At 37.3% G+C, this 15,599-nt stretch overlaps 1 protein-coding gene across 6 annotated transcripts in view; it reads right to left on the reverse strand.

Moving 5' to 3' along the window:
- The window catches only part of EML4 (echinoderm microtubule associated protein like 4), a 218,051-nt gene that overhangs the window by 62,922 nt on the left and 139,530 nt on the right, over nt 1–15,599 (reverse strand). For 3 of the 6 annotated variants that reach the window (XM_019549410.1, XM_019549411.1, XM_019549408.1), the window contains exons 3-7: nt 14,550–14,679; nt 10,714–10,887; nt 8,420–8,548; nt 2,856–2,881; nt 2,368–2,400 (exon numbers count right to left, since the gene is read on the reverse strand). In XM_019549410.1, the coding sequence (XP_019404955.1) occupies nt 2,368–2,400; nt 2,856–2,881; nt 8,420–8,548; nt 10,714–10,887; nt 14,550–14,679 (492 nt within the window). The remainder of the gene's footprint in view (nt 1–2,367; nt 2,401–2,855; nt 2,882–8,419; nt 8,549–10,713; nt 10,888–14,549; nt 14,680–15,599) is intronic. The other 3 variants (XM_019549412.1, XM_019549409.1, XM_019549413.1) reach the window with 3 other exon arrangements.

The raw sequence follows: 15,599 nt of genomic DNA on the forward strand, positions 1-15,599 counted from the left end.
GCCAGGGGGTGAGGGCAGGGTGCCAGTCTGCAGGCCACACATGCATGAGCCAGCCTGACAGGGTTCGCACACAGAGGCCGCCACCACAACTCTGCCACTGCACCCAGTGCTACCATCCCATGGCCACCCGCATGGCTTTGTGGGCAAGTGGCACAGGGCGCAGCAGTGGCAGTGTGGTGGCAATCACCATTTTTGGGCCACATATGTGCTGTTTAGGTGGGTGGTGGAAAGGGGTTCGCATGTCATCTGGATGGGTGCCTAGGGGAGGGGGAGGCTGGCATACAGCCAGCTGCACAGCTCTGTGGCCGGCTCTGCAGCGATGGTGAGAGATGTTGGCTGTGGGAGCAGGGGGTATTCACATGCGCTGCACCACCTGGGGCTGGCAGCACCCCCTGCTCCCTCAGCCATCTTCCCCAGTCCTGCCCCACAGCCCCCAAGCCCCACTTACCTCTAGGATCCAAGAGTGAAGGGCAAGTCTGAGCCTCAGCCCAGCCTTGGCTGACTCAGAGGCTCAGGCCCTGCCCTTCCCCCTCTCCCTCCCCCTCCAGGTGGGGTTGGGGATTTCCTGCCCTTTCTGCAAAGAGCTCTTGCAGGCTGGAACAAGTTAATTTGCAAAAGTGGAGAATCCATGTATTTCTCTGCCTAAAAGGGAAATCCATGTTTTCTCCTATAAAAACAGGGAATCCGTGGTTTTCTCCATTTTCCCCTGGGAAACAGAAAACCTGGATCCCTAATTATAAAGAAAAAAAAAGACCATTATCAAGTGAATAATAGTTGTCTGTTGTTTTTTTTTTTTTAATTCTGCTCCAGATCAGCCCAATCAACTTGTACTGTTTCATACCATCAAGGTATTTAAAAAAGGTCTTCATCATCAGGGGACAGCTGAGAGCATCTACAGATTAATCTAACATCTTCCATCTAGCTCTAGATATTCAGACAACCTCAATAATTTGTTTAGAGGCGCCTGAATGTCAGCTCAGCTGGGTGAAGGAGTACCAGTTGCAGATATCACATAAGCAGCCTACAAAGAAGGCAATACAATTAAAAATACTACAGCAGGGTACGTTGTGGCACTGGAAAAGTGGTGTTTGCCAGGCAAGATCTTTTAAATATATATATATTTTTCCTTTAGGCACAGGTGAAATGGTATACAGATTAGAATGATTTCTATACAATAAACTCTTATGAGTGAATATTTTCCTTTTAGAGATATCTTCACTTTAATATTCAAAAGACATTTGTTCACAATGATTGTTGCAACTAGGTTGGTGTCCAGCATCATGGTGTCATGAAACATTTCCCAACTGCTCTTTCTGGAAGCTTTTGTATTCATTGTGTTCATGATGCTATAGCAGGAGACTCTGGATATGTTGGAATCAACCTAGAAGTTTCTAATCCATTTCTTTTTCTGGAAAATGCGACTACCGACAGAATACTTTGATCTTAGGGTAATAATCATAAAAGGGAGGATGTGAATTACTAGTTAATTCTACTTTTTTAAATAAAAGTAAATCCAAAGCTAGTGCAACAGTAGGCCAAAAACAAACAAACAAAAGTATAAAGATAACATTCCTTGCAGCACAGAATTTGTAAGCTCCAGATTTGTTAACACAACAGCAGAGAGAGAAGAAGAACTATGTACACAGCCATATGCTGTGCATAGCATGCGCAGAGGTAACATGCTATAGATTTCGAGTTGCATGCTTCAGTATAGTTTGCAAGTGATCAAAGCACAGTAATTTTGAGATGCAGGAATGGATTTCTTCTGTTGTTAAGAAGTTTCCAAACATTCCACCATTTTCAGATAGATTGCTTTTTTCCCTGTCTGAACAAGCTAGCAGCAGCAGCAGCAGGTAGCCACAGAATGCAAGATTTACTGATGCAAAAGAAGCACATTTTGGAACAGAATCTTTGCCAGGTTACTATTCTAAACTTTCAGGCTCTGCTCTCAGCCAATTGGCATTTGAGAGCTACAATATCAGCAAGATAGAAAATTGAGACATAACAAATCTTTTAGTTGGCACTTCTTGATATTGTGGTACCACAGGATTCTATACCCCTTCTCACTTAAGTATACACACATTCCTCTCCGAGTAACAATTTACTCCTCTCTGGGAAGTATGTAATAAATTACTTGCAGAAAACTGCACCCAGATAACTTATGTGTATACGCATGCACACTCACGTGTGTGTGTGCGTGTGTATTTCTTCATGTAGTTCATTAGAAAATAAAGTATTTAATAAAATATGGAGTTCAGCTTAAAATAATTGTTCATGCACTGATGCTCTTTGATGGTGAAAAGCCAAATAAAAGATCCAAGAAAGAGCTAATTAGAAAGCAACCAACTGGCATAGCTCAATTCTTACCTTGGCTGTTTTTTTCACGGGTTGACATTTTTGCTGGTTATGGGACAGAAATAAAATAACTTAAAACTATTTCTAAAGTCTCACCTCCCTGGATAACAGCTAGTAGCCAAGTCTATATTTTACTTTTATTTTTAACTAGAAAAAAACTCACATGGAAAATAATGAATCACTTAGCACAGTTATTCTAGCTCTTTGTTATGGAAAAAAATCCCCATAAAATATTTTCTCTTCCCCTTTCCAGGGGCTGAGAGCCAATTAAAAAGCACCCACTAACATTAAAGACTTCACTCAGCTTTAGAGGCCTTGCACCTTTTAATGACAATAGATTAAATTAATCCTGAATTACTAAAATTATGTTAATTCTCCATCAGTCCTTTTGTAAAATTATTTTTTAAATAATATGCTTGTTTTTATGGAGGTAAAACTGAATTAGCAGAAGTATGCCTCTCCAATTAAATCAATGTTGAAAAACAAATGTTTTCATTTACCTTGGCTGACGATGACATCTTTGTGTCTAGGGAAAAATGCAAAATATACAATTAATATATATATATAAATATATATATTTGAAATACTAATGCTACCTGCCTCTTCTATACTTCTCCATGATGATGAGTCCTATCAGAAATTTGTGAGAGAAGTTATAGTGTAAAGTGATAGATCACTACATTTATCAATACAGTAACCTCATCTTGTTTTATACTTCAATTGTAAGCTTTTTGGGCAGGGGCCGCCTTTTTGCTATAGACTTGTACAGCAAATAGCACAATGAGCCACTGCTATACAGTTGGGGTTCTTAGGTGCTGCTGCAATAAAAATAAAAATAAATAATTAGTAACAATTTAAATAAATGCTTAAGTTATATTAGCATTTTTACAAGTGAACTTGGGTTTCAGAGGGTAAGAGAATAATAGCCTGGGTTTTTTTGATCTGATGGGGACTCTGTGATAGTATTTGTGGTGCTTAGCACTTCTCAAAAATCAAACAAGGAAGCAGCTAATACATAGCGATTATGATTTTTTTTCTTGTCATTAACTTGAATGACATACAGTTGCCAACGTTAGAAAACTATGATACCAACTCTGTGTCTTGTTATAAATCTACCTTATCATAGTTTCATATAGCTTTGTAGATGTACTGTACAAGATTTCATAAGGGATACACAAGTTTCTGTAGTTTATGTTCCAAAAAAAAAGTCATACATTAAAAAAAAAAAAAAACCTCTCAGAATCAGTTTTTTAGAAAGTTGGGATGAAAACAACTTTCCTCTTAGGTCTCCCTTTTCTAGATGCTTTTCTTGTTAAGAGATCACACACACTTTCTAAAGATTAGAAAGTGAAGAGCAAAGCATGAGGGTCATCCAATCTTGTTACCTGAATGAAGGTGAAACTTTCATAACAGTGACAAATGGTAAAACATATAAAGACTGTTGCCTCTCTCTACTGGTCCAATCTTATTCTGACAAATTTAAATTTCCAGTTCTGACTGAAAAAAGGAAAATGATTGCAACCAATCAGGTTAGTACTGCATTATTTCCTGAGGCCTTATCAGGATGATTTAGTGAACACATTTTAGGACTGGTTTTAAGACTGCTTTTAAAATACAAAAGTCAAGTCTTAAGCTTGCAGTTCAAAGAATGTACAAAAAAGATTTCAGATAGGAGTCCATGCCCAACAGGCTTGGTTGGTCCTTTTTGTATTCACAAGAACTGGGTTGGTTGTTCTAATGCTCTTTGAGTCTTTGAAACTAAGGTCTCTTTAAGCTCTGGTTTTTTTTATAATTCTATCATAAGAAAATGAAAAAACAAAAAGTAGTAATTTATAATTTGCACCCACTATACCTGGATACTGTACAAATTCAAAATACCATTAAAGAGCAACCATTCTTTGATGAATAATTTATTTCAAACACATCTATTATAACACAGATGTTTTAATAAGACAGTAATAACTTAAAAATGTATTAAAATCAAGTGTGAGTTTTTTTCTCATCTAAGTATCAACTAACAGCACCCAGCATAGCCTGCAAATACCAAGGAATTTTAAGTTTTCAACCATGGAAACCTTTTAGAAAAAAGAAATGTTGTGTGCAGAAAGTCTAATCATATTGCTGGAAAGGGCTTCAAGGATCACCTGGTCCAGACCTCTGCATGAATCTAAGTTGTATTACCACGCAACTTCTTCTATACCAGCTCAGATAAATCATCCAGTGTTTTCTTGCAAACCTCAAATGTAGGTGATTCAACAATTTTCCTGGACAGCTGATCCTATTTTTCTCACAATAAAAAAGTTCCCCCTCTTCCCTCCCCTCCTCATGAGATTTAATTTCTGCCAGTTTTGCTGCAGTTTAAGCTCACTTTGGGTGAAGAGTTACTTACCCTCTTCTTAAATCACAGCAATTTTCAAAAAGTTGAAAGGCTATCATATCGTCCACACCTACCCCACCCAACTCCCACCTTCCGCTTGTTTTTTCCAAACCAAATACACCTAGGTCCTTGTTTGGCTTGAATTTGAACCCATTTAGCATCAGTGTCACTCGCCTCTGGATCCTTTCCAGTTTCTCTACAACCTTCTTAAAATTCATAGCCTGGCACTGAACACTGTTTCAGCTAAGCTTAACTAACACTGAACAGACTGATATTGTTGCCTCCTGTGTCCCACATTTACCTTTTTGGGTAGCTGCATCACATTGTTGACTTCTGCTCAGTCTGTGATCCACTGAATTCCTTTCCTTTTCAGCAGGGTTATTGCCTAGCTAATCGTCTTCCATTCTATATTTGTGTCTGATTTTTCTTTCCTAGGTGTTGCATCTTAGATTTGTCTTTGCTGAATTTCATTCTACTGTGATCCTGAGGACTTGGTTCTCCAAATTTTCAAAACCCTTTGAATTCTAATTCTACTGAAAATGCTTGCAAGATCTCCCATTTTTCGTGTCATCACCAATCATGTTCAGGACAGTCTCTATTCTTGAATCCAAATGACTAATGATAATGTTAAATACCAGACCCAGAACAGACCTGTGCATCTGAAATCCACTTGAAAACCCCTTGTTCTGATATTTATAATTACTCTCTGCTTATGGTTATATGCAACCAATTTAAATCCACCTAACAGTAATAATCTAGTCCACATTCCTGTAGTTTACTTGTGAGAATGCCATGTGGCATTGTATCCAAACCCCTAAGATTTAAATGAATTGTTTACTGTATTCCCTGCATCTACTGGTTAACCCTGTCAATGAAGGAAACCACATTGTTCTGACATGATTTGCTCTTAAATCCGTATTAGTTGTTAGTGATCACTCCTTACTACTATGGTTGCTTACAAACTGATTTTTATAATTTGCTCTAATAACTTCCCAGTTCTGACTGGTTTACAATTCCCAGAGGGATTTCTCTTTTTTAAAGATGGGCACAATGCTAGTCCAGCTCCAATCTTCTGGGATCTCACCTGTCACCCATGATTTTGAACCACTGGCATCAGTGTTTACAAAGTTACCTTGAGCCAGATCCCTCAGTACCTTGGGATGGATTTTAATAACCCCTGATGATTTGAAGTCATTCACGTTTGTCAAAAGATCTCTATTTATTCTTTACTTATTGTGATTGAGTCCTTTTCCTTTTTTCTTTGTCTACATTAACTTTGTAACCTATCTTGTAGCAGTTTAATTTGTTATTGTGAAGACTGAGGTACAGTAATAATTGAGCGCCTCTGCCACCTTTGTGCATTCTGTTAACCACTCATCCTCAGTATTAAGCATGAGATCCAGTTTGGTTTTCTTTTTTGTCTGACAGTGATAAAACCCTATTTGTTATCTCAAACACTCCTTGACAGTTTCATCTTTTTTTTTTTTAACCTTTGCTTTCCTGATTTTGGCTCTGCAGGGTCCTGATCTTTCTCGATGTTCTTTATTAGTAACTCATCCTTGTTTCCACTGAATATACATTTCTCTCTTGACCTTGCAGGCAGCTAAGAAATGTTTTGTGTAGCCTCATCAGCCTTCTGAAGTTCTTTCTGTCTTTCCACTATGTTGGAACAGCTTCTTGATCCTACAACACTATGTCCTTCAGGAAGTAGAAGCCCTCTTAGATCCTTTCATCCTTCAGTTCACCTATTTCTGGAACCTTATCTACTAGTTTCCAAGTCAGTTGATATCTTTCAAGTCCACTGTTCTTGTTTGGCTATCCTCATGTATTCCCATTTCTAGAATTATGAATCCTATCATATGATGACCACTCTTCCGAAGTTACCTGTGATCTGTCATAAGGCTAACTGTACTTCAGCCTTTTGCAGAAATCACCAATTTGTGCATAAAATTTGTGCATCCAATTTGTGGATTTCTCCATCTTCTACCATGTAAGATTATTGTGACTCTTGACTTCATAGAGTATTTTATTTATTTATAAATATAGCTATTGCATAATTCTCCAAATCTTTTCTTAAAGCCAGTATTTACTTCTATTCATCATTTTACTGAAAATATCTACTCTTTATATTCAAGACTATATTTACCGGCATTAAAAAAATGTATGTATTACTTCTATTTGTTAGCACTGGAGAGGCAACATAACTAGTCTTTACGCCACTTTATGCACTGCTCAGAATATTAACATATAAACAAACTTCACAACACAAGCTCCAATCCTGCAGACAATAATGCACTCAACTAACTTTACTATCCTGAGTTCAATTTTACAATGCATAGCATTACAGAAAGCATGTGAATATTAATTTTTGGATCTGGGACTATGCCAGCATCACTTCATTGGTAAAGTTTGCAGAGAGAACAGTACAGATATAATTTGGCTGGTAAAACATTTTAATTCCTAGTAACAATAATGATTATTACTTAAAATATAATATCTTTTGTGACAATGCTATTTTAATGGGCTAGAAATTATTGAGAAAAAAAATGAAGTTGAAGTTAAGCTTGTCTTTACACACACACACAAAATTACTTTTATTTTTCAGGTTTATCTGCAGAATAATTAAAACAATCTTTTTATTTGTAAACTAAGTGCATTTGAGAAAAGCAGAACCCAGTGGTTCCATGCCTGTAGTTACATTTCAGGTCATTTTTAGTTACTCCTAGAATAGTTGCTGCTGTCCCAGGAGAAACTATGAGCATACAGATATTCAGGATTTTTCCCTCAGAGCAAAAATGGCTGAACCAGGAGAAAAATAACCTGGGAACAATCAAGGTTAAATCACTCCAAGGAGACTTTCTTCTGGGACAGAAGATGTCTGTACACATTCTCTTCTGAGAGAAGTCAGAGTAGAGTCCTTCAGCATCCCAGGGTGCTTTGCTCCTACCCATTTCAGGGGAACAGTGTATCACACAGTGGACTCTGCTGCTCCAGCTGAGCAGGTGACAGAAAATACCCCCTTCACAATACCCAGACTGTCCTGCAGGGATATGGGGGCAGTCCAAGTTAGCCAATCAAGGCAGTCCATGCACTACTGCCATTCTGTCCCTGGGCAGACTGAAGGAGTCTGAAGAGCACTGCTGCCTTATATATATGCACAGGGTTCCCTGGTTGTATACAGTCAGCACTACAAGCTCTCTTCTCTTTAGGGGTTCAGCATTCAAATATCTGTTTGAGAGTCTCTAGGTAAGTTTTTCTACCAGGACTACAAACCTGGGAGAATTCTCCCAGATTATTTGAATGTGTGTATGCAGCTTCAGTTTATAACTGGACTTTATCACAAAGCCAGGAAACTGAATTTGCAAGGGAACAAAAGCTCTGTATAAAATCTTATGATTTCAAAATTAGCTGCTTTTCATGAAAAAGCAAAGAGGAAATTTCCTGAATAATTTGACTAAAATCACATATATAATAATGGAAGCATATTCATGTTTTAAAGTAATGTATTAAGATTTTATAACTATATGGAGATTAACTTGCATTGGAGAAATTATGCCAACAATAATCTATGCAGATACTGAAGATGGAAACTGACAGCTTACTTATGTGTATAATTAACAAAATTTCAGAATAATTTGAACCTTAAAAAATTGCAAAGGCCATTTTGCTGAAAACTAGAATACTTACTTGTCTGCATTTTTTGCCACTTTTGCTATCAATTTTGATGTTGAAGCTGCTCTCAACAATTTATTCCGACTGTCATCAGAGCTCTCCCACACACTATGTGATTTGTCAGCAGTAGAGGATCGCTTTACACTAAAAGAAACAAAAATTACTTTTTAAACTTAAAATCTCACAATATAGTGATAAATTGGCACTGGTATGCAAATGACAGATCAAGCAGCAGGAGACAAAAGCAGCACTAGGACTTCCTTCAGGTTGATCCAGAAAACAGAAAAAAAGATTAGTCAAAAAGTTCTAACCGGATGAGTGAAAGCAAATGAACAAGGGCAACTGGAAAATGCATTTATTTTACATTTGTTTTTACCTGTTTCATTGTGATTTTAAAATTTCCCTAATAGATTCTTGAGCGTGATATTGCTAGCAAATTAAAAGGTTAAGTGGAATAAATTGAATAAGCCTAGAAAAGTTTAGCTGAAGGAACAAATACAATCAGATGAGCATATGTTTGCTAGACTTCTAGTTTGAGCATAAAGTGATTAACATTGCTCAATAACAGTTGAGAATAAAATAATTTTTGCTAGTTGTACAATTTTGTCAACATAACTATGCTAAAATTTCTTAAGTGCTTTGTTGACGGCTGGATCCAAACCGTGTAAACCAGTGAACAGCTTTGAAAAACACATTTTCAAAAGAAAGGCCAAATCCTGCTTCCTTCATTTTCCATGACATTCATTTGTGTGTGATGTTTTGTATCAGTCTTATAGTCATGCAAAACTCAGACCTATGAGTATCTGAGAGGCAACATACGAAATCTTATTGGATCTATCCTTACACGACTGGAAGTTGTAAACCATTTTGTGGTCTGTGATTTCGTTGAAAGTAATTTCATGTACAAATCTTTATTATAGGATATGTATTTTAAAGTGGCCTGACTATAGCAGTTGTTAAATAATCTGAATTATGATTTTGCATGTGCCCTGTCAACAACCTTACAACTCATCCAGTCAAAAGTACTTTTTGCAAGAAAAACATCCCAACTGCAACTTGAGAATGGCAAGCATTTTTCCAAAAGATCTCAATAGGCTGAAAAAGACCCTGTGATAAACAAGTTATTAAAACATTTCAAGTGTAGAAAACCATTTATTCTTCCACACAGCTACAGATTAGTATGCTAAACCCAGAAGCACATGACTTTACAGGAAGATGGCAAGCAGGAGAATAAAAGAACAAAGTTCAGCTTTAGATAGTGTAAGAGTTTGTGCAGGGCATGGAGACAGAGCCTTTGAGGGTTAAACATGCAGTCAAGTGAAGGGGATCTTTTTAATTATGTTTTTATTAGAACTGTGAATTCAAGCAACATAAAGTGAACATTTTTGTGAACCAATGCATATCTGAAAGTATAATTCATTTATTAATGACCTTGTTTTAATCTTTTAAAAATGCCAAAGGAAAAAAAAAAATACCTTCCTGAACAGTAAGGTGAAAATGGATCATAAAAATGCCATTTTGGAGTACTGAATTCAAAAACTGTATCCTTTTTAGTTACAGCCAGATTTTAAAATTCATTTAACTGAATTTAAAAAAGCAAATAAAAAAATAAGATAAAACAATATTATTCTCTTTGCCTAACTCCTACTGAACTCAGCAGGAATTATGCATGTGGAATTGTGCATGCTCACAAATCAAAGATTTGTTTAAATATTGATGTAGAAATGTGCCCATATGCCTATAAAATTAGAAATCTGAATTTCAAGTTGAATAGAGTATTCTGCAACAAGCAGCGATTTGGGAAAAAAGACATAAAAATCCAAACTGCAGTCACATTAAACAACCATTTGAAAAGAAAGGCACCCGAATCATGGATTGTAATGATACTAGTTTATGACAAATGCCATTACAACATGTAAAAGACACGTGGTTCATAATTTAAATGGCCATGTTTGAGATAATACATCCAACATATCTGTTGAAAGGTATAGTATTTTGGCCCCATCATTTATATATATTTTAACAACAGACCTATACTAACTTACCGTAATATGACGATTATTTTGATCGTTAAGTATGGACTATATCATTTTTCTAATGTTACAGATTATAAAAAATACTGCCTTTTAAAAATCTTTATTCTGTAATAAATGTTGTAATGCATATTGTGTGCATCTTTGAAACACAAGAAATAAATACTCATTTGTGTAGTCAGTTTTAAAACTGGCACTTTCACAGCATTTTGTGTTCAACAGACTTTTAGTATCATTACAGCCACTTGTAGCTCTGTACTGTGGTACTGTGAAAACCTTTTGGCTGGAGCAGAGCTCTTGGTTTCTTGAGTTTGTCTGTGTGTTTGGAGAGTCTGTGAGGAGGGCTGGGGAGAAGGTGATGCTTGAATTTGTGGATTTTGATCACTAGAATGAGATTCCTCTTTTTTTTCTCTCTGTCCTGGAGGTTTTTCCTTCTTTTTTTCTGTACCGCTGTAAAATAAATTATAAGACGGAACAAAAAAGAATAAGCAAATATATCAAAGTTGACAAAAATATTAAAATGAACTATTGGTCCAGTGACAGGAGGGGCCATTTAGGATTCATTAGACAGTAATCACCATAAGAAAAGCTTTAGTTAACTACTGATTTATTGCATTTCATTAAATTGTTAATGCACTTTGCAAAAGCAAAAAGAAAACTGAAGAACATGTTTCCTCAAGTTCTAATTATTATGAAACCTGGAGAAGTAGTGAAAGTGCATCATTATTAGCAACAGAATCCATTCTTTATTCATGTAGCTCTGGTACATACAGATTAAACATGTGCAATTTACCAAATTAGCTCACTACAGGTATTGAGAATATTTCCAATTGTTCAAACTGCCTGTCGCTTTTCTAGCAACTGTAAAAGCATACTATGCAATTCCAAAGTCTTAATTTATATATATATATATTGTGTGCGTGTCTTCATACATATATATGAAGACACACACAATTTGAGTATATTCTTTGTCATTTTAACATTTTAAAAAATCTTTTTTTAAGCAGCCATTTTGCAATGCCCTGAAGTCAAAAGAATGCCACACTGATGTCAAACTTTGGCTTGAGTCGATCTTATTTTGTGAAAATACCCCTAGTAACATGAAAATGTGCAAATTAATGACTATTACCACATAAGTATCAAGTAAAATTAGCAGTCCCTGTCTGAAAAAGTTACATGAGCATAGATGTCCTTAACAGTTCCTCTTGGAGAGGAGGCCTCTCCCAGATCCTCTTCGAGCAGAGCAATAGTAGGCCTCTCTGTCTACATTACCCATTTCAGCCAGCAAAACTATATCACCTATGGGTGCATAAAGACCAGACAATGTAGCCAACATAACTCTGCCAGCAAAACCCCTACTAAGAATGCATTTCTAATTGATACATGAAATGAGTGTAATTTCATTTTTTCACCCTTCATCAAGGAATAGCTGCTTGCATCAGCTACTCTGATCATTTTGGTCTTGGTAAGTAGTTTTCCTGTCTCATTTCCCTGCTTACTTGGAAAGCCATTTTTCTTTATCACAAAGCTTTACTTATCTTAAAAGAAATGAGAGTCCTTAAAAGAAACTTTCACTTTTCACAGGATCTTTGACAAGACAATGAGACAACGTAGGAAAGAAAAACTAACCAAGGAATGTCCTGCTCCCCCAAAAAACAACAACAGGAGTTTCATTACTATTATGACAGCTGCACTTTCAAAAATTTTATGTTCACAGTCCCATAACGTAGAATTACTTAAAAGGAATCATGTTAGTCATAGCTTGGTCTTCTCCCTTTGTCTGATGAATCCAACACTGAGCAAGCCCACTTATCTTATTTGCCAGGAAATGAGTTTAAAAAAAGAAGAGACAAATAAACCAGTATTTCACCCCCCTCTGCAGTCAGGAAACTTCCAGCAAAATGCAGATTAAGTTAGGAAACATACAGGCAAAAGGGCAAGACAGTTACTGATAATTCCAGCCTGTCACTTTCTCACACTATAGCAAAGCAGCAGCTGTCACAGAACATGCCCTTCCCTGAAGTTTTATTTGAATATTATAACCTGATCTCTCATTAGTTCAAGCTCTTCTTAAACAACTTGTTTCAAAGAAGGAACAGAGGGACATTACCAGCTACCTGCTGATTAGCTCCAAAAAGCCTTAAGTGGCACTGTCCTGTCTGTCTCATTTCCCACAGCAGACAGTAGCCAGCATGCCTATGTTAGCTAATGCTAAGAGGTGTCTGTGGAAGGCGGGGGGGGGGAGGGGATCCCTGCTTGAGCTGGGGATGGGGAGGGCAGCAGGAGAAAGCCAGATAGATGCCCTGTACCTACAGTCTCTGCTGGAGCTGCAGTCAGGGAGGAGAGGGGAGGTGCCAGCCCTGCTGGGCTGAAGCAGAGAGCAAAGCGTTGCCCAGAGTTGCAAAGCAACTGGGATGCTGGATTCTGATTTAACTTAAACCAGGAAGGGGTCTGGGAAAGACACTGCAGAAACCGGTTTGACCCAAATCAGTTCGGGTGGCTAGGAGCTGGAACCAGCTTCCTAGGGAAGTGGTGCTGGCTCCTACCCTGGGGATCTTTAAGAGGCTTGATGACTACCTGGCTGGACTCATTTGAGTCCAGTCTTTTCTCCCGCCCAGGCGGGAGGTGGGACTTGAAGATCTACAAGGTCCCTTCCAACCCTACTTCTATGATTCTATAAAGTCTGATACTACAGTCAACCAGTTTATCTCAAACCAGTTTCAGCGATTTTCAAACCAGCTTATGTACACTAAACATTTATTCTGTTACAGGTTTAAACCAGTTTCTGATCACTTAAACCAGTTTATGTGTAATGTCTGTCCCTAGCCTTGGTGTTGAGTTGGCAGGAGATTCCAGAGTGAGACTTTCCATCACAGTGTCTTAGGTCTGACTTGCTCTTCTAACTCCCCTTCCAATCCTTATATCATCTTTTCTTAATCTTCTTCTCTTCTCTTTGCTTTAGTGTAGGGTTAAGGGGGAGGAGAGCTTGGAAGGAAGTATGAAAAAAAAGGGATGAGGTACAGGGTTCATGCTTCCAGGAGAAGATTAATGAGGTATCACTAGCTCATGTATACCTTCCTGATATTTACAGGTAGGTAGAGATGAGTGACTGTCAGTCACTAACCCACCACTGCATAAGGAAAACAGGACAGTCAACAGAATTAGACATTCTACAACTGTGAGGAGGAAACAGCAGCAAATTAACCCTGTTTCCCCTGAAAGATCCTAATCCCTTTCTGCTTCATTCTCCCAGCTTAATTGTTTTGCTACTTACAAATAGAAAAAAGGAAAAGGAAAAGCAAAAAAATAGGAAAAGTGCTCTAGGTATATGTATGATACACAGATTCACACATTCACAGAAGTTTAGGGCTGGAAGGGACCTTGTGAGACCTTTGTTCCTAAGATATATCGTTCCCATTTAACTGCATAGCGTAGTATTTGAATCTGCACTAGATGGTAAGCCAGCCACTGAAGTCAGCAGTGTATTCTATAGATGCCAAGAGCTACTCACATAATTTACCAGATGGTAAAACATTAATCTGCATTTTGTTCCATGGCTGTATCTGGGGCAGCACATTCTTGCCAACAAAAAAGGAGCAGAAACAAACTACTTGTCTAAGGAGCTATTAAATGACTTAATTAGGACATCCAGTAGGAAATAAAAAATGCACCTGAAACCATGGAATAGAAAAAAATCAATTATTTAACACCAAGTAAAATGAAAATGCTTATGTTATGCTATTTTTACGTTTGTTTTGAAAAATCCTGTAATGAGAAATGTGTTGGTCTCTTTCCTTTAAATTTATAAGAACAAAGAATATTTTTGTGAAACTGTATACATGCTACAAAACAGATATCCTAAATTTATCATACTCTAATTCTATAATCATCTATCATGATATCATCTATTATTTTCATGCAAGAGAGTTACATCATATTTTTTCCTTTACTTCCTTGAAAGAGATAGTGATCTTCTTTCATGAACAGCTGTCATGGATTTCAGATATGCTCCAAGCTGAAATGTTTCTTCTTCTATTGCTGTTTCAGAACATCCCCAGAGGAGGCAGTTCTTTTCTGGTTTTTACAATTTAACATTGATAAGAAGCAGGTACCTTTTAGCAGCAGATGAGAGGGTTTCTTTTCTGGCAACTGATACAGAAGAACTATGGCTTGTTTTCCTGCTTCCTGTACTTCCATTGGTTATACAGGACATAGATATAGCTTCTCGGAGGCCTGGCTGACCTACAAGAAATTTGATAAGAGGAGATTTTATAGGAGTCTTAAAACGTTTATCCGATATTCAAATTAAGAACAATCACAGGTGGGCTTTGCTCTCATACAGCAATAGTACCGGTATTCAAGATAAAGAGTTAAGTTTTATCAAATGTGTGGTGCACATTGGTGTAAATATTAACCCTCAAATTGGTGTCTGGAATCATTTTCAAGTGGAAGAAGAGTGGAAGGATGTAGAAGATGAAGAACTATGGAGCCTCTGAAATATTTTATAGCACATAAATCACTATTTTTGCTTTTCTTTTCCCTTGCCCAAATTAACCATGCATAATTCCTCCTGGTTAATCACATGCTTGCAACTATTTTTGTGGCTACATTTTTTTCTAGATTCCTTATTTGTTAAAATGAAGATTCTAACTTTAAAATTCAACATATATAAAAAATAATCATCTGACACAGTATTTTCATTTGTTCAAATAAAACAAAACCATAAAGTACAGGTGACCCTCGCCATTTGCAGGGGATACAAGAATGTATCCCCCGTAAATGGAGAAATCTGTGAATAAGGCACTGCATTCATGAAAGCAGTGCCTCTGGCAGTTGGGAGGGGGCATAGCTCTGGCAGCAACAGGAGCCCAGCGGCAGCAAGCGCAGAGCTCCCAAGAAGCTCCTCTAAGTGTATAAAGTGTATTTAAAATGCGGGTTTGGCATTCACGAATATCTGAAACCACGAATGCCGAATCTGTGAATAGCAAGGGTTTCCTGTATATCTGAACCTGAAAGGCATCTTGGGTATTTACATGTGCCCAGAGGAGCTTTTTTTCCCCTCACCCATTGATTAAGTAAATAATTTTATTCAAGAAGACAAATGCTTTCTGATTTATTCTTAAACTATATGCAACCCTCTTGTCTGCTTCTGCACTTCACAA

This window comes from Crocodylus porosus, unplaced genomic scaffold (assembly GCF_001723895.1).
Source record: "Crocodylus porosus isolate Cpor-Errol unplaced genomic scaffold, CroPor_comp1, whole genome shotgun sequence".
In the NCBI taxonomy this organism is placed as follows: domain Eukaryota; kingdom Metazoa; phylum Chordata; order Crocodylia; family Crocodylidae; genus Crocodylus; species Crocodylus porosus.